Source organism: Pempheris klunzingeri, chromosome 20 (genome assembly GCF_042242105.1).
Source record: "Pempheris klunzingeri isolate RE-2024b chromosome 20, fPemKlu1.hap1, whole genome shotgun sequence".
Classification (NCBI taxonomy): domain Eukaryota; kingdom Metazoa; phylum Chordata; class Actinopteri; order Acropomatiformes; family Pempheridae; genus Pempheris; species Pempheris klunzingeri.
Genome location: NC_092031.1, coordinates 12,403,630 through 12,426,976, shown reverse-complemented (window position 1 = coordinate 12,426,976; position 23,347 = coordinate 12,403,630). Strand labels below are relative to the sequence as shown.

General features: G+C 44.4%; 3 protein-coding genes across 3 annotated transcripts in view; all 3 read left to right on the top strand.

Moving 5' to 3' along the window:
* Positions 1–7,901, top strand: part of capn15 (calpain 15) — a 37,381-nt gene extending 29,480 nt beyond the window's left edge. The window contains exons 8-12 of the mRNA XM_070851869.1: positions 1,443–1,604; positions 1,708–1,943; positions 2,063–2,232; positions 3,485–3,663; positions 4,886–7,901. Of these exons, the coding sequence (XP_070707970.1) occupies positions 1,443–1,604; positions 1,708–1,943; positions 2,063–2,232; positions 3,485–3,663; positions 4,886–5,063 (925 nt within the window). The 3' untranslated portion in view covers positions 5,064–7,901. The remainder of the gene's footprint in view (positions 1–1,442; positions 1,605–1,707; positions 1,944–2,062; positions 2,233–3,484; positions 3,664–4,885) is intronic.
* Positions 7,902–8,621: 720 nt separating this feature from the next.
* Positions 8,622–19,226, top strand: LOC139220308 (putative protein MSS51 homolog, mitochondrial). The gene is made up of 7 exons (XM_070852387.1): positions 8,622–8,743; positions 10,653–10,830; positions 11,787–11,936; positions 13,422–13,546; positions 13,869–14,432; positions 17,785–17,878; positions 18,500–19,226. Exons 2-7 carry the CDS (start codon positions 10,673–10,675, stop codon positions 18,705–18,707), a joined length of 1,299 nt encoding a protein of 432 aa, XP_070708488.1. The 5' UTR covers positions 8,622–8,743; positions 10,653–10,672; the 3' UTR covers positions 18,708–19,226.
* A 433-nt stretch (positions 19,227–19,659) lies between these two features.
* Positions 19,660–23,165, top strand: LOC139220309 (putative protein MSS51 homolog, mitochondrial). The gene is made up of 6 exons (XM_070852388.1): positions 19,660–19,730; positions 20,249–20,398; positions 20,533–20,657; positions 21,080–21,643; positions 21,757–21,850; positions 22,578–23,165. Exons 1-6 carry the CDS (start codon positions 19,714–19,716, stop codon positions 22,780–22,782), a joined length of 1,155 nt encoding a protein of 384 aa, XP_070708489.1. The 5' UTR covers positions 19,660–19,713; the 3' UTR covers positions 22,783–23,165.
* Positions 23,166–23,347: the final 182 nt, after the last annotated feature.

The window sequence follows — 23,347 nt, the reverse complement described above, 5'->3', positions numbered from 1 at the left end:
AATTAGTACGTTATGTTTGTTGACAAGTGCATCACACATGGTTGCCACACCATGGTGTTATTATAGAATTGGGATTTTTTTTGTGGTCGATTTGGTTGCAAGGGATTTGGCAGGCAGAGGCTTAGACTTGTCATGGCTCTCAGTTTGTTTTGTCATATTAGATTAATCCTGTCATTCAGTCACACACAACATCAAGTATTGGCTAGTGTTTTTCTAGATGCTCTTCTTTCTGTTGTCATGCATGCCTGCATATCCTTCCCTTTCATGAAATGACCGTTTCATTGGCCAGTGAGCTTGTGGAGGTCAATACGCAGGTTTGATTCACTATAAAACTAAAAGTAATCCGAAAAATAACAGGGAGCTGAGTGTCTTAAAATATAACTGACTGAAGCATGTTAGGAATGGCAAAAATAAAACTGAATGAAAACGGAACTGAATAACAGTCTTAAAATCAATCAAAAGTGAAAAATGTAGTAAAGTTGGAGGAGAACCCATGTGTCTGTAAATAACCGTAGTTCACACTAGCAAACAATGAGCTCAGAGAAAGATACACTTGCCTAGAAACAATTGTACAATCTGATCAAAGTCCACCAGGTTAGTAGGCTCACCTAAAGATGAATTATGTGTGTCTAAGTCGGTTATTCATGTGCCTCGTATCTAACAAAATAAGAGTTGCAATAAGTCCAGAGGGATCAATGTGGTTGTCCCCCTGAGCGACTCAAACCTGAAAAATGTGTTCAGCCTAGTAGGGAGTCCCATCTGTCTTCAGACTGTTTATTGTTTTCTGTGACAGACAAATAATCTCTTGTGTGCCATATGACAAACCTACAATACAGCCTGCGTCTGCCTAGACTTGTTTTAGTGAGGAAAAAGAAGAGGTGGTCAGCTAGTTTGACAAATATCAAGGCCTTTATATTGACACACGTGTCAAGTTGATAAATAGAGCTGATGTTGATTATTGATAATGTTTCAGAAAGAGTCTTTCATTTAAAACAAGGACTATTTAACTCTAGTGATCAAACCTTACTGTAAAACTTCAGCTTACCTGCCCTTTTCTTCCTCTCTTTTCATCCTGATTGTCAAGAAGACAAAAGTAGGATGTTAGACAGTTGTCAGAGCGAGGTTAGGAAGTGATGAAACAGTGAAAAACAGACTGCAGGTGAGGAAGAGAAACGTCTCTCGGGGGTCCGTGTTTGAAGAAGGAGGTCTGATATGTTAGTAAGGCAAATGCTGCTAGTATAGCAGAACCCTCAGAGGCTATTCTAATGTTAAAGACTTGCTTGTGATGCATACAAATAGGCTGTTGCTGTGAGACTGTTGCTCATGACAGGCAGAGAGCAGCCGGTCATATCGCAGGTGTCTGTGAAGAAGAGGTATGAAAACATGCGGACCTTTGTGGTAATGCCATGTGGCTCCATCCTCTCATCCACCTCCTCCCACAGGTACTTTGACTCCGTGGACATCTGTAAGATCCACTCTGACTGGCAGGAGGTGAGGCTACAGGGCTGCTTCCCCAGCAAGGCCAGCGGGCCGGTCACCGTCACAGCCCTCACTGTACTGGAGAGGACGGCATTGGAGTTTGCTCTCTTCCAAGAGGGAAGCAGGTAAGTAGAAGAAGTCCTCCCCCAACCCCTTCACTACTTCTTCTTCTCCTCCCTTTCTTACACGTTCACATTCATAACATTTATATCCCCTCTCCCTCTCCAGGCGTTCGGACACAGCCGACAGCCACCTACTGGACCTGTGCATCATGGTGTTTCGTGCCTCCTTCGGTAGCGGCAACAAGCTGACTCTGGGCCGCCTGTTGGCCCACAGCAAGCGAGCGGTGAAGAAGTTCGTCGGTTGTGATGTGATGCTGGAACCGGGGGAGTATGCGGTCGTCTGCTGCGCCTTCAACCACTGGCAGATGAACGTCAGCGGGACGGGAGGCCCACCCACACCCAGTATGTGTACAGACATTATGTGCATTATGAAAACCATTCAGTCGACTTTAAACATACAGTAGTTGTTGGTTTTTATCAGAAGACACTTATTTGGAGGCACAATACTATTTTCTTCCCAGTCTCAAGCCCCACCAGCGGAGCAGCTCGACGGCCCAGCCAGGACTTCCCGGGCTACATCCTGGCTATCTACAGCTCCAGGCAGGTGATGGTGGAGCAGGTGGAGGCGACCGCCACAACGCTGGCCGATGCCATCATCCTCCTCACGGAAAACAAAGGCGAAAGACACGAGGTGAGGCAACCAAGAGAACAAGCAAAGTTGCAATAAACCAAGCCATCTTTGTGTTATTGTTTCCTCACTCTCTAGCCGCTCCATTCTCTTTCTCTGTCCTACTCCTGTCTCAGACATACACACACAAACACACACATACACAGTTTGTTTCAACTTTGAATATAATATACATGGCTTGTGAAGCTGGAGAACACTTGCAACTCTGTAAGCCACTTTGAGATAACACTTTAGATTTCTTCAGCAGAGTCTCGAATCCCATTCTGCTTTTACACATGCAAGTATGTGCGCATTATCTCTTCCATGCACACACACACACACACACACACACACACACACACACACACACACACACACACACACACACACACACACACACACAGCCTCTCACAACCAAGGAAACGTATTATTCTGGCTCTCCTGAGCAGCGCTTTGCTGAAAGTGCTGTCACATTGGCTGATATTTTAGAGGGTGACAGAGCTTTTTAAACACTTGAGATCATCTTTGCTCAGCTCAGCTCTCCAGGAATTCGCCACTTGGGGTACGTGGGCCAAGCACCCACGAGTGCACGGCAGGCACTACAGGAAAGGTAGTGTTTGAACAATATAGTTATAGGGGCTGCTAATAAATAATTTGAGCAGTCCTGAGTTGTGAAACAAGAGTTTTGTATATACTAGCACGTGTATGTGTTGCTGAGTGATATATTTTAGGTACAGTGGACCTCTGGATGCTTTCACTGGGCAATTAGACTTGAAATGACACAGAATCTTAGGTGGTTTAGCTGCACTTGTACTCACTTTAGTACAATTACAGCCCCAGAAGAGAGATCAGCAGCGGCTGCATATGAGAGATGAAAGTCGTTTAAGCGCCAGAGAGATTTGTTATTGTGAATGAGGAATGCAGTCTTAAAAGCACTGTAGCACTATTAAGAGATACTACTGGTGATGTACCTTTTCATTGTAGCTACTTTCTAGTTCAACAGCTGAATATCTTTCAGCCATCTGAAACACTAGTGTCACTTCTTGGTGTCAGTACATCAAAAGTGCAAGGCCTCTCTTTTCTTGCACCGTCGTTTTAAGAGACATACAGGCAAACCTCCCAGTTTCTCTGCAGAGAGACGCCTCAATAGACCAGAACTCAATACAGTCGAGATACATTATACTGCCTATAGTGTGTCAGACTTGGCTGCAGGACTTGTGCGTGCCAGAATATCTTCTCTGCTTTAATACCTGTGTCCACTTGTGTGTGCTCTCAGGGCCGCGAGGGCATGACGTGCTACTACCTGACCCACGGCTGGGCGGGGCTCATCGTGGTGGTGGAGAACCGCCACCCTAAATACTACCTCCACGTCTCCTGTGACTGCACTGACAGCTTCAATGTGGTGTCCACGCGTGGCAGCCTCAAGACCATCGACAGCGTACCGCCTTTGCACAGGTACACACATAGGCCTCGTCCCCCCCTCTCCCATTCACATAGACACACCTCAGAAAGTCCTTTTTTTTTCATGAGGCTATATTTTACCTGGGAAGAACAACCTGAATAGATAACAAGTGAGGAGATTAAATGCTCTGGGAACATTTGGTACAGGTGCAGCAAACATCCACCCATTTAGACGATTATATCTGTACACACTTATATAAACACAGTGATCCCAGAGGATTAGCGCTCTATATTTCTTAATAATCTACTTTAGGCTGGTCTCAGCACAATTATAACTGCTTTTATTTTCTGTCGGTCCCCCCTTTTCCTCCACCCATTAAAGCCAATGCTTTAAAGACCTGAAAAATACTGTCCGCTCATACACACCTGTGAAATCCAGCACATTGGAGCTTTTCATACTTCATTAGGTTTTCTCTAAATTTAGGTCCTTTGGACACCTACTGTATGAATGTTTCAGTCATAGAGAGACATTACAACACACAATGATGTAAATTTACGACCTTATCCCCTCAAAGTTTTGTCCCAGATAATGGGAAACTGTAAAAAGTCACCATGCGTGAGGATCCTGTCTTTTAATGTCATTTTCTCTCATCTAACCTGAATATCACGTCAGTTGACCGGAACACTCAGGCCTGTGATATCACTGTCTAATTTTCTGATTCACTTGCTGGTACACAATCCGTTCATAGATGAAAGCATTTAGCAGGTAGATAATGATATTCACGACAAGATCTAAATCTCACTGGAGTGCACTCGGATATCCTTAAGATAATGGCAGTGGGAATAACCCAGTGAAAGGAAGCATGTTTTTATTTTTCTCATTTCCTGTTGTCATGTTCTCAAAATGGACTGAATCGGAAAAACAAGCTGCTCCAGAGCGCTGACTAATCAGCTTGTCTTCCTCCAATTCCAGCTATAACTGGGCTGACTAACTAATAAACGATTCCAAGATCAGTGCCATACCTAGAGACTGTATGGAAATTATTATGGAGGAGAAAAGGCTTTTATATGAATTAAATATTCAGCCTCCCTTCTCTACCCAAAACTTTTCATACAGCCCTTTACTTCGCTACATTACTCAACAGAAAAATACCATATTTGTGGGATTGTCATCGTGTGCTGTATCTGCCTTAACTAAAGCTGGAAAGGCTTTAAACTGACCGAGTCTCTCACCTCTCCATGTTTTCTTTTCAATGCTCTCTGTCTCCCCCTGCAGGCAGGTGTTGGTGGTGCTTTCGCAGCTGGAAGGAAACGCCGGCTTCTCCATCACTCACCGCCTGGCTCACCGCAAGGCAGCCCAGGCCTCTCTCGGAGACTGGACCCCCACCAAGGCCACCCACAGCCCCCAGCTCACTCCGGACATCGATGGCCTGCACCGGCCCAGACCACTATGACCACCGCCCACCTTCGCACATACACACAAACTGTAATCCAATAAACTGTCAGACCACTGGAAAACCAGGCAAGGGAGGGCGAGCGGAGTGTGCAGCCCTAAAACAGAGAGAGAGAGAGAGAGAGATGTGTGTCTTTTAGGGTGAACACACACCTGAATGTAAAGCATAAACGGGCAGCATTTTATGTGCTGTCCTAGTGATGCATCATAGATGCTAAAGTTTTCATCCAGCCCACATGTGCTCTCGCCCTTGCCAAGTGGATGTGCCATGCCAGGATGAAATGAGGGAAGCAGGCCACATGGAGTGACTGGGACTTAATCACAAAACAATTTTCCACCAAGGCACCTACCAGGATCCAGTTCAGACTACTTAAAATTCTGGACGTTTTTTTTTGGTACAAGCGCTGTACGCGGAACAGATGTCATCCCCGAGTTTCATATGCTTGGAGATGACCCTGCTTTCAGTGAGCCTCACAGAAGTCAGGGTGGAGTGCCGTAACTACTGAGCCATTTGCCGGCCCACAACCTATGAGCCAATGACCCGCAGTGATCAGACACTTACCCCTATGTCGTCCCTAAGGACAGCTACGGAAGCAGGAGACTTCAGAGGGCGTTCATTTCCCCCAGCCCTCAGCACGGTACTTAATGAGCCAAACCCAACGTCTAGTTTTACCCATAGTCATATATGTTTTTTATTTGACAACACACCCATCGGTCTTACTTGTTTTGTATGCGACTCTTGTTCCTGTCTTATCCGTATTTGTGTTTCTTGAGGTCATACAAAAAGCCATCATTCACACAGTACTGTCTGTCTGCGCTCTCTCATCGTCACCACAGTGCTGTCTAGCGCTCTCTCTCTAGCTCAGGACCAACCAACCCCCCCCCCCAGTGCTTTGATAGACTAACATACAGTTTTCCCTTTTCCCTACAGAGAAACAACCACTGTACCTCCTTTTTTTTTCACTTCTCTTACTTTCATTCATTTTCACCGAGCGTCAGTTTGGGGTCTAAATGCTGCAGGGGGGTCATCACATGACCGGCTTTGCAGTTTACCCCTCAGGCACGCTGGCTTCTCTCATCCAGTTCAGCAGTCAGTTTATATCTTTATACATTAATTCACACTTGGGGAGCGACTCCCTTCTCTAGGGCGAATTAATGCCACGTCTTGCACTCTTGGATCATGACACCCCAAAACGTGTGTCTGATCTTTTGGTACTGAAGGTCAGTGAGTATTTATTTGTCTGTTTCTCATACTTCAACAGTTCGACGGCGTGTCGATTTACATTTAAGCGTACTTACAGAGTACAACAGGAGCTAGTGGCCGTTTGAGCGGTCGGTTTGCCATAGGGGAGCTCTTATGACGAGCTGCCGAGTTTACTCTGGGAGGTCAGGGACCATTTTTGTCTGCTTGGGTGCAGCGCGAGCATCTGGGCCATCCTCCCACAAGAATACACCGACAGCACATTTAGCAACAGCACGGTGTCCTCGCGTAATAACAAATTATCATTTTGTCAGACTGCGTGCACACATAACAAGAGCGAGAGGGGACCCCTGAGATAGGTTGTGACACAGAAAATATTTCAGTTCCCTCGCAGTTTGGGCTGCCTTGTTTCAAAAGATGGGTTGCCTACAGCTGTTTAACGTAGGTCCTCTTTTAGGGCCCCGCCTACTTATTCTTTCCAATTTGTCCAATGTCAAAGCCATTACTCATGTTTCACTTAGGATCTTTCAGTCCTCACCATGGCAACATAGATGTTTTATCGGAGACTACGGCAGTACTATAGAAATAGGAAGGAGTGGGAGCCTTTTTTTTTTACGAGTCATAGCTGATGTCTTCTATTATGTAGTGAAATGGGGAAAAACTTGAAAACTGAAAAGTAAAATCCCTCAAGCACTCATAACATGTTGTTTGGTTTGGGGGAAAAAAAACATTTACTTTGAACCTAAACATTTGTGTTCCCACATGAGATGATGTTTCTTTGATGAAACCTGAAGCTGAAGTAACTGTAAATATGCGCTCCAAAGAAACATAATGTGTAATGACCACTTTCAGATGTCTGTGTGAGTGTGCGCGTGGTCACAGCCAAGTAGCTGTGAACTTAGTGTCTAATTTATTTGTGTAAGTGATTTGCAGGCCTGTCGTCTAATTAATATTGTCGAATACTGAACTGATGAATGACAGATAAAGGAATGTGATGATTTACGGCTTTAGTTTGAGCTCAGAGGGATTAGCTTGACAAGAAATGAACCTGCACTGAAACACCTGCAATGACAAGGCACCTCAAAATTCAGTGTCACTGCTGGATCACTTTACATTTACATGAGATTGATTTTTTTGTTTTATACTATGTTTGTGTTTTGTTTGTTTTTTTTCGTCATAATTGTCATTTTGGCTCTTGCTGTTGTCCTGTGAACCTCCTCCTCTTCTGTGAAGTCGTGGCGGTGACTCTTCTGTGCATCGTGGGCGCCCCCTGCTGCTGAAGAGGCTGCAGCCTGAGAAAAGCTGGTCCCTCACAGACCAGCCAACGCAAACGCCTTTTCTCTCCTCTCCTATGTCTGGTTCCCTCCCTGTAAATTGTACAGACTGCAAACTTTAGCCACATGAAAGATAAAAAATAAAAAATAATGACCCTTTTAAACTTGTAAAAAAAAAAAAAGAAATTATGATAGTAGAAACAAAAAAATGATACATAATGCTGAAAAACATGGAACTCTGATGAATGTGATATATTTTATTGATCTTTTCTTGGGGGGTGTATGAGTATATGTGTACAAATATGTATGTTTAATTTTCAATCTCAGGTTCCGATGGACCAAATAAATTTTTTTAAATTAAAAAGCAACATTTGTCATTATTATGAACGGGATGTTTCCTCAACAGATTTCCATTTATTATACAGTAACAAAGAGGCTTTCTTAGTCTTTGAGACAACCTGACAAGTACACAGAATTATGAACTGCTGGAGCAGAAATAAATATTTTTCTCTGTTCTTGTACATAATGAATAATAAGAGGAAGCAAAAGCTTCCAACCTGCAAATATTCAAGTAGAAAATCACTGTCTGATGAAAGGATAATGTATTTACATATCAGAAATGTTCACTTACGCACACCCTTGTTTACTGCTCTATTATTGATTCCGGAAATCCATTTTCTGATGTGTTTGTTATCATTGATTCCTCTTTGCTCTTCATCTCCTGGCCTGTGAAGTGCCTCCTCTCATCTCCGAAACTCCTCTTCCCAGCAGACTGAGTGTGTTTGTTTTTGCAGAATATATTTTTTTTTAATCTCTCTGGTATCTTCTAGCAGTGTTTGTGTCCCTGTTTTAGCCTCCACACCATCTCCCAAACCTCTTACTTCTGCCCCCTTTTCTTCAGCCTTCATCTTCCTCCAAGGCAAAGCTTTTCTCCCCAGCCTGCTCCCAGCTCCCTCTCAACCACTCCATAGTCCCCCACCCCCTCAACCTCAGATGCCAGGGGCAGTCCAACCCTCCCACCAGCCTATTTGCTTACTCTACACTAACTCTATCTCTGTGGTGGTTTCACAGACCTCAGACTGTGGAGGTTGCATGACGTGGTGATATCCAGCATAAGGAGCTGTCAATCATTTTCTTCTATCCTGCGCTGAGAACCAGGAAAACTCAAGATCATCTAGAAGGTGCTGTGCTCGTCTGGAACCAAAGGTACGACTGCTAAAATATCTGTCCGTGTCTCCATGTCATCTCCTTCTTAGTCCAGAGTCTATGGCAAGGCAGGCTGAAAATGTGATAATGCCGTGGCCAGATAGTCAGCGGAAGGACTTTGCATGTTAAAAACTTCACAGAGTCACAGTCAGATATGTGAGAAGAGAAAAGCAGAAACCTGCCCTCTCATGGGAAATCGGTTCATTCCTAACCCCATGCCTCCCTGGTGCTCTGTAGATATGACGGAACTAATTAGATATAGGCCTTTCAATTTGGTCTGCAGACATGATAAGGCTAAATCATTCCCCAGCAACACTTAGTATGAAATTGAAGAGATACAGAGTTCCTTGAAGTAGAGGAAAAGTTGTTTTCATGTGAAATGAGCAAAATTGTGAGTACAAAACAGCCTCGGTGTGATAAAGTAAAGCATTTACTGTGCATTTATCAGGCGAAGAATAGAGTTTTCATTGCTGCAAGCTACGTGGAGTTTTCAAGGCCAGATTAAGTGCTGTGTCTCAGAGCCAGGTAGATTTTTAATCATAAACAGGCGGAGGAAAAAAAAAGGTTGCAGACATACATGATCTTTAACAACTAGTGCTCCTGTAAAAGCTAAAGAAAGACTGAAGGAGGTATCTGAGCCACAGTGATGTGTGTGTGCCACCACCAGATGATCACATTTCTCTCCCTTCTTGTATTCCACCATATCATGCCAAGCAAATAAATCATGTGACATGCAAGTAGGCGGGGCTGAAGGATTTCTGTCAAGGTGTGGCATGATGCCTAGTAAAGCCTCCACTTGTCTGAGAGATGGATGATCCTCTTGTCGTGAACGTTTCTGTCATCTGGGCCATCAGGAGTCTTGTGTGTGTGTGTGTGTGTGTGTGTGTGTGTGTGTGTGTGTGTGTGTGTGTGTGTGTGTGTGTGTGTGTGTGTGTGTGTGTGTGTGTGTGTGTGTGTGTGTGAGAGAGAGAGAGGGAGTGTGTGTTTTAGAGCGCAAAGGCAATCCTGGGCTTTAGCCTGTAGTGTGTATCATACCATTTTTTTTTATCTATGTTGAGAAAAGATATCCATGTCAGCCGTGAGATTAAGACGATCCCTGTTTCACTGTTTCTTGGTGAAAAGCTCACATCCTTAAAAAAAAAAAAAGCCACACTTGGACGTCTGCAGAAGCGTAGTTTGCGTATAACTTTACAATGTTATCATTGGTTCTGAAATAGCTTTTGTGGATCCTGGCAGCAGTGATGTATTATCAAGAGCCGCATTTGAAGCCCTGCCTGGAGCGTGGAGTCATAGCGATGAAAATCTTTGCTGTGTCGCTGTAGTGTGTTACTTGGCTGTCAGGGCGGATAGTAAATCCTCAGCGTGGCTCGAGACTGTGTCCTTCCTTTAAAGTTCACATATCCAGCCCTGCTTCTTCTCATTCCTCAGTGTGGCCCTGTGTGAGTGTCCCTGTCCCTCTCATCCCACTGTACCTGCACACAGCACACACAGATGCACTAATGAATTTGATGTGTTAGAATGTCAAGGGTGGCCACGTTGATGGGTGCCTGTTGATTCAGGTAGTGTTGTTGCAATGAAATTCAATCCAGGTCCCCTTTGAGTGATATATCCTTGAGTTCAAAGGCTTAAGAGACACTAAAACACTGCACGGCATACAACTGTGACTGATTTATCTTCTGATGTGACGAGCACGAGGTAGACTATGAAAAAATGGCATTTGTGCTACAAAGTAATCAACGAGGAGTGTGTGATTGTACACAGCGTCGCCAACGTGGGTGTTTTTGGGTGTGTGCACCCAACAAGTGACGTCACAGTGTCCTGAAGTATGCCTGTACATCACTGGTGTACATAGGGTCTCATTTAAGTTTATCGTTTATTTTGTTTATCTAATGCTTTATTTCACTCCAAGGGGAAACCGAAGGCCGCAACATGGCATCCCAGATCCCAGCGCTCCCACAGTCCTACGCTCCAGGGACTGATAGCGTCTTTTCTGACCAGTCTGGCTTTTACTCTCTGGACTCCAATGTTCCTGGGCTCTCTAAGGTGATTCTCGACAAGCTCAACATGAAGGACTACGGAGAATACAGGTAAAAACTACTGATACTAACTCAGACCAGCCAGTTAAATCTGTTGTGATGTAAGCCCAGTTTGATTTTCACACCCTGCAGACTTTAATTAGTTTATGTGACATATACACACCACTCACAAAAAGTTAGGGATATTCGACTTTCAGGTGAAATTTATGGAAAATGTAAAAAGTTAATGCTACAGTGATATTATATCATGAAAGTAGGGCATTTGAGTAGAAGCATGCAATGGTAATTTTATTCATCTTAAACAATTTATTGAAAGAAAATCTAACAACAGTGGTAGGTATACCACAACAAAACATTTTCGGTGTCTCAATAAATTGGGATGTGGCCAAAGGACGTCCACTCCTCTCCTTTCTGTGACTCTTCCAGTCTCTGTATCACTGTTACAACCTGCTGATGACACTCTGTGACCCTCTGAGCTCAGTGAACACCTCCGTCTGAGGACTTCCTGTTTGAAGCCTCCAGTGTTGAGGTGCTGCTGATCAACTGTTAGGTGTCGTCTTGGTCTCATGATGTCAGAATGTGAACAGCAGGATGAGGAGGCAGGAAGCAGGAAATGTATTGGTGGATTCATGGATCAAACCTGTTGTGAATGTTGCTGTTAAGCTTCTTGTTAGAGAACAGCAACTTGTGCAAAAAGTACTGAGACACTGAACAGTTGGACATGTGCATTCAAAAGTTTAGAGAAGGTCACATTAAGTTCACCTGGAAAGGTTAGAATGCATTTTAGGTTCATCCTGAAATTTCACCTGAAAGCCAAATATCCCTAACTTTTTGTGAGTAGTGTATGTATCATCAATGATTGGTTGGCTTTTCATACAGCCACACGTCATGTCTTCATATACGTCCCATGCACAGCTTCCCCTGTATGTCACTTCAGCGTCTCACATTCCGCCAAATTCTTGAACGTGTGTCGTGCTCGGCCAAATGAAGTGTCTGATTCTAACAAGGGCTGCTGTTGGGGGAAAGTCTAAAGGAATCTCCTTCCGCAACTACAAGGAGTTGTTCCAGAAGATGGAGGAGACCTTCAAGTTCTGCACCAGCTGCAACAAACTCCCAGAGCACCTCACCGAGGGACAGACGCTGAAGCGCTGTGTGAAGTGAGTTGCAAAGCCTCAGCTGAAGGGTGATGCTGGAGAGTGACTGCAGAGATCGCTGCTGCGCTCACTTCAGTAGGTGTGATATTCTAGCATGAACTCTGATAAACATTAATAAACGATGACAATCGGAATATTTTAGGCGACTGAGACCTCCGCCGTTCTCCACTCAGCTCCATTAGCACCCGGTCAGGACATTGTGTTGACATTGCTGTTCAATAGCTGTCATGTGTGAAGCATTACCAGTTGCTGTTGTATTGGCAGCAGGATGATAGGCCACCAAGGTGTGGACACCAGCCAGTGGCAAATATAGCTAAGTACCCTGACTGTGATTCGCCTCTCTGCAACTCTGCAGCTTATTAAGAGCAGCTTAAAGCAGCTCAAAATGTCACAACATCACAGAGTGTATTTCAAGGCGTATATTGAGAGCAAGGACAAGGTGTATGCTGCATATTCGCGAGAGCCTCGTTGTTTTCCTCCTGGATCTCTGCTTTCTATCTATCCTTCTCTCTCTCTCTCTCTCTCTCTCTCTCTCTCTGATTCACACACACTAGAATGTGCTTTCCCTTGAAATTCTCAGCTGCCACAGCCTCTCTCAGGGAAGTTACCAGCAGCAAGCAGACATTTAGGCAGACACAAAACAGACCAACTGAAAAGTAAAACCCTCAAGAAATGTGACATCCGACAGTAACCACAAGTACTAAAAAAAAAAAAAACATTACCTGCTTCTGACATTCTGTCACCTTTTTCATTCTCACTCTGATTTGAGTTCATCTGTTTATTAGTCTCAAGGCTTCTGAGGTGCCCGCAGAAGTGTTGCACTTTACCTCTCAAGGGCGCTCGTGTTTTTTCACCTTGTTCTGTCTCACTTTGTCCACTTGTGAGCCTCTCTTGGAGGATTACTTGGGCTAAAGTGTGCTGTGACAGAACACGTTGGCTGATAAATGATTTTATGTAAATGCCGGCGCCTCTGAGGCTGCAAATGATTGCAAAGTAAAGTAATACAGTCTCCCAAAAGCACCAACTGGCGCTGGCTGTCAGACCTCTAATCCGACGCATTATCTCACCACCTAAACTGTGCGACAACACAAAAGCCCACATCCATACAAAGAGGTTGTATAACCGGTAATGAATTCCACCTTCTACCTACCGCGGCTGTTTTTGTCAGCTGTCGTCTAAAACAGGACAGAATTCATCTTCAGTGTCATGCTTCTGACTGAGAGGGTCCCGTATAGAGACCGGTTCTATATGACTGTAAGATGCTATTTCTGTCCTGGCACAAACAAGACACTCTAGCTGATGGTCTAATAATAAAGAGGTTTTCTAGATATTCGTTACAACTGATGCAAGGCTTTTCTGATGACCCGCAGCTGATTGGGTAATCGATAGCAGGACTTTGGTTTCCATCCAGTGCTCGAAGAGTTAAGTGGTAGTTTAATCACAAACATGGTTTCTCCCCCCCCCCCCCCCCCCATCTTTCTCCCATAGGTGCTTGAATGTGTACTACTGCACCAAGGACTGTCAGATAAAGGACTGGCCTCAGCATAAAAAGGTCTGCAAGTTGCTGCGTCTGGTTGCCATTGACAGACTAGTGGAGTGGCTGATGTTCACTGGTGAGAAATGAAAAAGTGGCACAGCTGAAATTAAAATGCCTCAGTAGCTGTTTGAGTTCACAAAACAGAGAAATCACTTTAATGAGATGGCGTATTTTAAAGCTGAGCTGCAGAAATGAAATGCCCGAGAGACAAAAACTGACTGAAGTCGCAGCGCAAAACTGGTGCATTTTTGAAATTGTGATTAAAGTTCCTCAGCTTTTGAATCTCACTGATTGATTTTCAGACATCATGTAAATGTGACGAGCAGGGTTTACACTGATCTGTGCTCAGTTTTGTCACTTAAATGCATCAATAAATAAATGTTCCGCCACACACACAGGAGACCTCCCGTTCCCCACGGAGAAGTGGTCCAAGTCAGCTGCTGAGGTGAAGAACTGGGACGACTGGCTCCCCATGCAGGGGGACCTCACGCCGTGTCTCCACGCCATCTTGTCTGGTGCCAACATGGCGACCCTATGGAAGAACACCAGCAGGCCAGTGCCGGATGATTCTGACCTGCAACAGTCTTTGTGGCGGATTCAGAGCGAGTTCCTCTCTCGGGTTCTCACAGTCGGGATGGCCATTCAACGCTATGGCTTAGACCCGTACGCTAAACCGCTCACTATTCACTTAGCAGGGGCATCCCACAATGAGACCATGACAGCCAGGCTGACTGACTATGATGAGCTGAACCACATGTACCCTGGACACCAGGGCATAGAGATAGTCATGGTGGGACCAGAGGTGGTGGACGGCCCCATCGTGAGGCCTCCTCTCCGGGCGCTTGGCCCCAAGCACAAGGTCTACATCAGCGCCCACAAGGGCCTCTACCACCAGTTCTGGGAGGACGTGGTGGAGAAAGAGGAAGCAGCCAAGCCAGATTTGGTGGTTGGATTTCATCCTGGTATGTACACACAACATCCCATCAGACATGAACAAATGAAAAGATGTTGACTGTACGACCACTAAATTCTTGAGACAAGTCTGGTTGCAGGGAGACTTTCACCTGAAAATGCTTTTAAATCAGCCAGTAAGGACCAAAATGGTTGCTGCGGCTAAAAATAGAAACTGCTCAGCTTAAGTGGTCAGCTGTCTCGGAGAACCAGTGACTCCCTTTTATGCTGATTTTACAATTACCTCTTTCAGAGAACAGGGCAAGTAGGAGATGTGTAACTCACTAGATCTGGCCTATTCATTAGCGCCAGGCTTTTATTGGGGATTTGGGTGATTAATGGGAGCAGCTGGGAAAGACTTTGGCTTCTGATTGCTGGACTCAGCATAATGTCGGTAAGCTGCCCTTTTGAAATGGGAGTCTCAGTTCCCCCCAGTTTCACTCGGACAAACATCGCAGCCCCAGTCATGTGCAGCCATCCCTGTCCGCATTCTCAGTCTGAGGAGACACAATGTTCTGACCTATTAAAACCTTTATCTCCGAATTACGGACCCAGGTTACCCTTTTGGAATGCATTTCCTCCGTTTCACGTTTCCTCCACTTCATGGCAAACATTTGATTGGCATCTCCCGTCCACTCTCACAGACAACCACCTCATTAAAGTGGCACTTTAACCCTCCACCTCCTAATCTCTTGCACTGAAGCAGCTCCCTTTAACCCGCAAAGCAGCAGCAAAGCCCCGACCCAACCGCACCCATAAACCCAGCTCAGTTATCACTGCAGGCTCCAATGGAGCTAAATATACAGGAATCAGTCATCCTGCGAGTAAACTGCCTGAGTGCTTGTCTGCATTTCATACCGCAAAGCAGGCAGAGCACTGCATTATGACACTGTGTAAGTGATAGGAGGGCAGGCAGCATGACCAAAGGAATAGAAAGGAAGGTGTGTGTGTTGTGTATGTGAGAGAGAGTGACATAAGGAAAGAGAATGAGGGAGGAAAACACTACTAGAAAGCAGTAAAAAAAACAAACAAACAGCCATTGACCTTAGAGGATAAGAGGGGGAGGGGGAGGGGGATGTCAACTGTCAGCGCTCACAAAGAAAATGGATGCAGGTTCAGTAACGTCATCCATACAAAGATAGACCAGTGAAAACAGACACCTCAGAAACACAAACACAAACATCCACATTAATGTCTGTTATCCATAAAAAATTAATTCAATTTTCATCATTCAAAAACTTATTTTTTCATACCAGGGAACAAATCAAGTCTATTAACATTAACAGCAACATATTGCCAACATTTGCACTGCAGCCAGGCAGTTATTGCCGTCATTAACCACCACACTGACTGTGCGTCCCTCTGTCACCTTATCTGCTGAAGGTCCAAACACTTAAACGCTTACTCCCTGATAAATGTTTTATCATGATGAGAGGTGTAACCTCAGGGATGTTGGTATCATGACTTGCATTATTCAAGTCAGAATCCTCCCTTTCTGCAGTTTGAGTTCCCTGGAACGACGCGGCAGGCGGTGGATAACATGATACCATCTGTGTGCCAGCATCATGCGCCTTACAATTCTCTGCCTGTGTGGCACGCTCCGAGCCCCCCAACATCCTAACAACCAGCGCGCACACCAGTATGCACAGAACAGCTGAAGCTTTAATGAATTCATAGCTTGCATTCACTTTTTTTTTTTTTTTGCACATGCACAGTTTTTCCTAGATGCTGATTAAAATCTGTGGTTCCATCCTGGACAAACTAATCATGTGAGACTTTATCGATCAGCGAAGGGAGATTCTCTGTTTGGTGCCCTCCTGGTTTCATCTCAGGACACCTAAACTGGATGGATTTACAGAATGTGCTGCCGTGGTGGCGTTCACCTAAATCATCCGGTTGAAGGTCGAGCTATTCGTCACACAGCCCTGCTGCTCAGAAAAAAAAGTGACATCTGTCAGTTAATATGCTGCAGGATTATATGCCCAACCCAGCATAGATACAGCCAGACTGCAGCACTGAATTGTCATATATTTTTAGCCGGCGTGGTGCGAGTTAAGTTAGAACAAGCTTTCTCCAGTCCTGCTCAAGTTTTTAATTGAGGGGCAAGATTAACTTTGTCACATTGACAGATAATTAGGTTGACTGCAAAACAGTGTCAGTGACGCGTCCAGGAGGAAATTCATTCTAACTAACGAGAGAAAGATGTGGCCAGCTGGAGGCTAATCAAGTGTAATCTGTTCGATCTTCACCTCTGTCACTCTGTAAAGACTGACAGAAAGCTCAATACGTGTCAGTGTCATTTAGCTGGCTTATTTAGAGAAGCACGTATGTTACAAGAGTGTCTTATTCTAAATGAAAAGCCATTAAAACATTTTTCTTTTTCTTTTTATCAGCTTCTTACTATGATTGACAGGAAGTCAGATCAGTGTTTGTTACTTCATGTTGAAGACGTGCTTTTCTCTCTGGGTTAAAGTGTGCAGGGCTCAGTTGGTTTAAAAAAAAAAAAAAAAAAGTGACGTCCTTCCATGCACCAATCAGAATTTAGCAACATTTGATTTAAAAATCTGATTACCTTTGGGTGCTGTTGGTCACTGTCCAATCAGATCTGATCAAAAAGAGTCCTGATGCAGCAGATTAGCTGAGTTTTGAGTTGGACCCTTAATAATTAATACCTAAAGATGTTTTTTTAGAAATGTTTGTCCGTCCATCATTTGGTTGGTAGATATCTATGGTGCTCAGACGTGTAACCCTGTGACTTTGGTGATGTTTTCTCTGGTGCCACCACAAGGTTTACATATGCGGTTTTGGGTGAAACTGTTGGACGGATTGCCATGGGGTTTGGGTGCAGACATTCATGCCCTTCTTGGGATGACGTCCGGCTTTTCACCATTTTCCATCATTATCACTTTGTTATTTATGGATAATAGCTGCATAACTAATGACGTTCCCATCAGCCTCGACTCTACTTCGTGTAGTCAAACATTTAATGCTAACATGTTGAACTAAAATGGCTAGTATGTTAAACATCATACCTCATGAGCATGTTGGCATTCTGACATCCGCATTCAGCTTTAAGTGCAGCCTCATAGAGCTGCTGGCATGGCTGGACTCTTATATGCAGCCTTGTTTTAGCTCAGATAAATGTGCTACAGAGAAATACTTTGAAGCCAAGTTTTCCAAATACAAAACTGATGGTTGTACCACTTCCTGAGTGGAGAATGGAGGTCTGGCTGGTGTTTTCTCAGCACATTCAGGATGACATTTGGTTTTGTTTTGGATCAAAAGGAAACAACTTCTCTGTTATTTTTCTCTCTCTCATTTGAGGGTCTCTCTTACATGTGTTTCTATGTGTTTTTAACACAGGGTTCCACGCTAACCAGGGTCTGGTAGAAGGTTGGCTGCCCACCCTCCTGCTGCTCAGAGATTATAACATCCCTTCCTTCTTCACAGTGTACAGGTAAGTCAACGTTACTGTAACATGTGGAACATACACATTTCATAAGGGGGATAATAACACCCCTCGCCCTTTACAGCACTAGTGAACGTTTCAAGTAGTTTGTGCCAGAGGGAGTCATTAATTCCTTATATATACCATCTGCCTGTTTGAAAAAGCATTGTCTTCTACTGTTGCTCACCCACATATCATGTTTGGTCTCCTGATTCCTCACCTGTCTGACCTCATCGCCGCAGTCCTCAGTCTCAATGCAGTTATCGTTGCCCACAGCCCAGATCACACCACTCCTTCCACACTTCACACTTCCCTCCCTCTGGTGGTAAATACTAGTTTCCTGTTTGTACAACTGCCAAGTTGAAGAAAAGATTTATTTCCTCTGCTGCAGGCGCTCCCAGCAAACTCCCCCCGTAGACTGCAACTTGATGATATAGCAAAGTTATTGATGTTCTCTTTCTTTTCCGTTGATGCTGCTCCTCTATAATTTCTCTCAAACTGTTTTCCTGTATGTGGGTGTTAAAATAAGTGTGTGAACAGATGTTTAATCTCTCCGCACTCTCTCATGGGGACAGTAAAACTAAACTTGCTCGATTAATTGAATCCTGAGCTATCGCTTTGTCTCCGCAGCGAAATGGAGCTCAAGTACTCGCTCCAGATCCTGTTGGAGTTGGAGATGCACATCAGGGACAGTGGACCCAATCCATTCACCTCACAGAAACCAGAGCAGGTCCAGGCCTGCCCCAACAAAACCCCAGTCTACTGCAACTCTCACTACATCTGTTTCCAGGGGCTGCAGCCCCAAGAAGACCTCGAGGAGCACAGGCAGGACGACTGAGAGGCCATCATAAGGAAAATCAGAGCCTGTTTGGGGTGCTACAGGTGCTCTCCTTTGCAGAAATGGCTTTCAAGAAAGGATTTTTGGGACTTCCTGACTTCTTAGTGGAGCAATACTGAACTAAACACTGTCCGTTCAATTATGAAATTATGAATTATTGAGATAATGGAAATCGCTCAAAACTCATTTTAAAGGATGATGGCACCTGAGGGCACCAGAGGGGCTCAGAGTTTGTGCTCCGTTGGTTCCCCCGAGGTGACATGTCTGTTGGATATAAAGGGTCATGGGTGTGCATACATAATGAGACCAAAATGAGTTTTCTGTAAATTGTTCTGCGACCAGACCTATTCCCAAATCTCACCATACCTGCATGAAATCAGACCATATGTAGTCATAAGTAGGCTGTGTGGAGATACAGTTTATTATGCATGACAGTCCTACTAAAGTGAATTGTTCTGCCTGTTGTTGGATCAGAGTGTGAAAATAATTGATAAGGCTAAATCAAGAGACTGCTGATGTATGTATTAAACACAACATTACATGTCAGTGTGCGCGTGCTGTTTTTGCTCCATCAGAAGTGTCCTGATGCTGCAGTGTGACGCTGCCCTCTAGCGGACAAAGGTGGTAAAAGCACACAGCTGTTACAGTGCAACACTCAGGGCTCAGGGCGTCATTAATGATCCAACAGGCTGTTTCTTGGTGGGTTAGCACTGAAATTAAGTAAATTAACTCGTATGTCAATTAAAAGGAAAACTAAAGTAAAACATTTTTTTTAATTTTTTTTTTTTTTTTATATATATTTTGCAATGAAAACCACGTGCAGGTGTGCATGGCCTTTACTTGTGTCTCCCGTGAGGTCAGGAATGGTCTGGAGTTGTCGGATCTTTCTGGAAAGGAAAGCACAGGTGCTATATGTGGCAGCAGCAGCAGCCCCCCCCACAGGCCGCTCACATGACAGGCCACAGCTCCAGCAGAGGAGTCGAGGCTGTGACACCCATTCATCTCAATGGCCGAAACTCCGGGGTAAGTAGGTTTTTGCCAGATTACTCTCACTTCTTTAACCCTTAAGCTTTAATTAAGGAGAAAACGTCTACATTTACATTCCCACTTCATGGCGCCATAAAATTAAATATTCCCACAGCTCGTTAATAATGACAGCTCGACATTTGAATGACATTTTGCGATACTAACTTGCCACCACAGCCTGTTTCAGACTGCAGCTCTCTGCATTTCTGTCCGGGTTGCCATTATCAAGTTGCAGGCCTCTTTTCTTCAACAGTTCTATATGTCATTTCATTATAAATGTGCCCATGCAGTCCCTCCAGCCCTTTGCTCACACTGTAGCAAATGGTCCAGTCTAAGAATAGAAGCACAGGCCTCAGTAGTATGTTAGTGACCTGTAGGTGAGCTAAATTTAATCATTTCTACTATTAGGTTCTGGTGTTTATAACTGAACCTTTAGACAAATCACTGATGAGTTACTACTCAGTAATTCTGTATTTTCTCAGGATGTTAAATTCTCCTTTTGTTGGTGTGTCCAGAGCTGGTCCGGAGACCAGGGGCAAACCCATGGCCTTCCGCTCTCAAAGAGAGATGTTTGAGAAGATGGAGGAATCCTTTAAGATCTGTGCACATTGTGAGAAGCGGCCGAATCAACTTTCAAATCCAGAGAACCTGAAGCGCTGTGGCAGGTAAAAAAAAACAACTAACAACTATATATAAATATTTAAAACCAGATCTCACCCAGCAGGCCTTTGCAGCCAAGATGTTCCTTCCTGCTAAGCACCTTATTTTACAACCACACTTGTGTCCCATGTTTTCACAGATGTCTGAATGTTTACTACTGCTGTAAAGCTTGTCAGAAGGACGACTGGCCCAAACACAAGAAGTTCTGCTCACACCTGCGCCTGGCTGCCATTGACAGAGTTGTGGAATGGCTTTTGTTCAAAGGTAAAAAAGTCCATGAAAGACAAACAGTACAACCAGGTACAGAAAGACAGCCATCGGTCTGCTTCCTCTGCTTAAGTAGTTGGGAAGTGGAATTACAGCGGTGGTTTCTTTGCTGTGTTTAAAACCGGCCTCAAGCTTTGGCTAAAGTCAGCCTTGTATTTATTGTACATTGTATATGTCAGATCGACTCTGTCTATCATCTCATACTGATGGACTATTATGTGCTGTGCAGTTTTATTTAGTGTCATTGTGTTCTCTCCCTCACTCATACGTTTAATTATGCACTGTCCCTTAAAAATGAAATGAATGGAAGTGAAACAGAGAAAGAGAATGAGGATGTGCAAGGAAGTTACCATAATTCATGAACTGTCTCTACTCCCATAAAACCACTAAACTATTTCTTTCCCCTGTCTTTCCCCCAGGAGACCTTCCATTCCCCACAGGAAACTGGTCAAAGCCCCAGTCAGAGGTTAAAGGCTGGGATGACTGGCTTGCGATGCAGGCGGATCTCACAGCTCGCCTCGACCCCATCTTGAATGGAGCAAACATGAAAGACTTGTGGACCAACGCCGGCAGGCCTCAGCCCGACGAGGAGGAACTGAGGCAGTCTGTGTGGAGGGTTTGCAGTGAGTTCTTCTCCAGGCCGCTGACCATAGCCTGGGGGATGAGGCTGTTCGGCCTTAACCCTTATTCTAAACCTCTCACCATTCACCTGGTGGGAGCAGGCAATAGTGAGACTCTGGCAGCCAGGCTGACTGACTATGATGAGCTGAACCACATGTACCCTGGACACCAGGGCATAGAGATAGTCATGGTGGGACCAGAGGTGGTGGACGGCCCCATCGTGAGGCCTGCTCTCCGGGCGTTTGGCCCCAAGCACAAGGTCTACATCAGCGCCCACAAGGGCCTCTACCACCAGTTCTGGGAGGACGTGGTGGAGAAAGAGGAAGTAGCCAAGCCAGATTTGGTGGTTGGATTTCATCCTGGTGAGGACATGTTTCCCACAACGCAAAACATAATACTCACCAAACTCACTTTTGTGTGTCAGTAAAGTGAACCAGCTACTGAACTCTTTTTGATGACATCTTTTTGTGTCAAGGATTTGATGTCAGTCAGGGCCTGGACCAGGGTTGGCTTCCAACACTGCTGCTCCTCAGGGATTATGAGATTCCTTCTCTTTTCACTGCTCTCAAGTGAGTGTTTCAGAGCGGTTAGCCGCACACATGGTGGAATAACTTACAACTGAATGGCAGTGATTATTACTAACTATGTATATTTAGCCAAGTACTGCACTTCTTTACAATACTGAGGTAATTTTTCTGAGTATTTCCATTTTATGCTACTTTATACTTCTACTTCACTACATTTCAGAGGGAAATGTATTTTTTACTCCACTACATGTATTTTTAAAGTATATGAAGTAGTTCAAATGAGCTCTGCCTTCACCAGCTGCAACATTATTATCCTGCTTAAGTATTAATTCATCAATAACATTGATCCAATAACTTAATATCACCTTGACAGCAGTCATCCTGCCTAATGAGTAGTATTATTTTTGACAAATTTAAGTACATTTTAGAGTATTTTATTAGTATGGTGTTGCTACTTTTACTTGAATGAATAATTCTTTCACTACTGTAGATGATACCTTAATTAGAAAATATCCGCCAGCCCTCCATTTAATTAAACTGTGAATAATATACACAGTGACATCTGTGTACATTATAAGCATCAAAACACAGAAGTGCATGAAAGTATATCAAACGTCTGATGAATGTGCTGCCTTAACCAGTGAACCGAACCTGCTGTTTATCCTCTCTGCTCTCTGTATCGTCCATGTGAACGTACGCCATGCCGTGTGTGTTGTGTAATGGCTGCTGACGCTCCCTGCCCCCCCCCCCCCCCCCCCCCCCCCCACAGTGAGACAGAGATGACCTACTCCCTGCAGATCCTGTTGGAGTTGGAGATGGACATGAAGGGGAGTGGAGCCAGCCCCTTTGCATCACTAAAGCCAGAAGTGGTCGGCCTGTGTCCCAACAAGCCTCCCGTCTACTGCAACTCCCACTACTTCTGTTTCCAGGGTCTGCTGGAGAATGTGGAGCTAGAGGAACCGGAGGAGGCCTGACGGAGTGCACACACACTGTTGCCTCCCACAGCTGGATTGTTTTTATATGTCTGTTTATTCTTGTTAATCATGTAACAACCTTAAAAGTAGTGTGTCAAGCATGTGCATTATTGCCAAAAGGCCATGTCACTTAATGCTAATGAGTGTTTGCTATGACATTTGCATTCACTATCTCCGTTTCGTGGCGTAACTGCCAGAGTTGTGAGATTTGAATATACCGTCTGAGAGCTATTGCTGTGTTAGCCAAGACACATTAAAAGGTCACAGAGGTGGGGGAGACTTTTCTTCATTTTACACACATAATTTCACAACCATTTTCATACATTGCACATCACGTCAACGACAGCTGTTCATCACAGCAGGTTCTTTATTATGTATTAAGAAAAGGCTGATATTGGTTGATTTTAATGTGACAAGAAATACTCCAATAAAGAAAGGCCTGCTTTTATCATGATGCTACATTTATATGTTAATAACCGTTTAGACTGAAGTATGTAGAAACAATATTACAGCCATAAAAAACCTCATATCATGGTCACCTGCTGATAAGACTAAAACACTATTT

What these genes read in the sequence shown, in the direction of transcription:
- LOC139220308 (XM_070852387.1), top strand. Translation starts at nt 10,673, where the DNA reads ATGGCATCCCAGATCCCAGCGCTCCCACAGTCCTACGCTCCAGGGACT. An exon ending in GGTGGTTGGATTTCATCCTG is followed by an intron (nt 14,433 to 17,784) that starts GTATGTACACAC and finishes TTTTTAACACAG; the next exon opens with GGTTCCACGCTAACCAGGGT. An exon ending in TCCTTCTTCACAGTGTACAG is followed by an intron (nt 17,879 to 18,499) that starts GTAAGTCAACGT and finishes TTGTCTCCGCAG; the next exon opens with CGAAATGGAGCTCAAGTACT.
- LOC139220309 (XM_070852388.1), top strand. An exon ending in AACCTGAAGCGCTGTGGCAG is followed by an intron (nt 20,399 to 20,532) that starts GTAAAAAAAAAC and finishes ATGTTTTCACAG; the next exon opens with ATGTCTGAATGTTTACTACT. An exon ending in TCTCTTTTCACTGCTCTCAA is followed by an intron (nt 21,851 to 22,577) that starts GTGAGTGTTTCA and finishes CCCCCCCCACAG; the next exon opens with TGAGACAGAGATGACCTACT.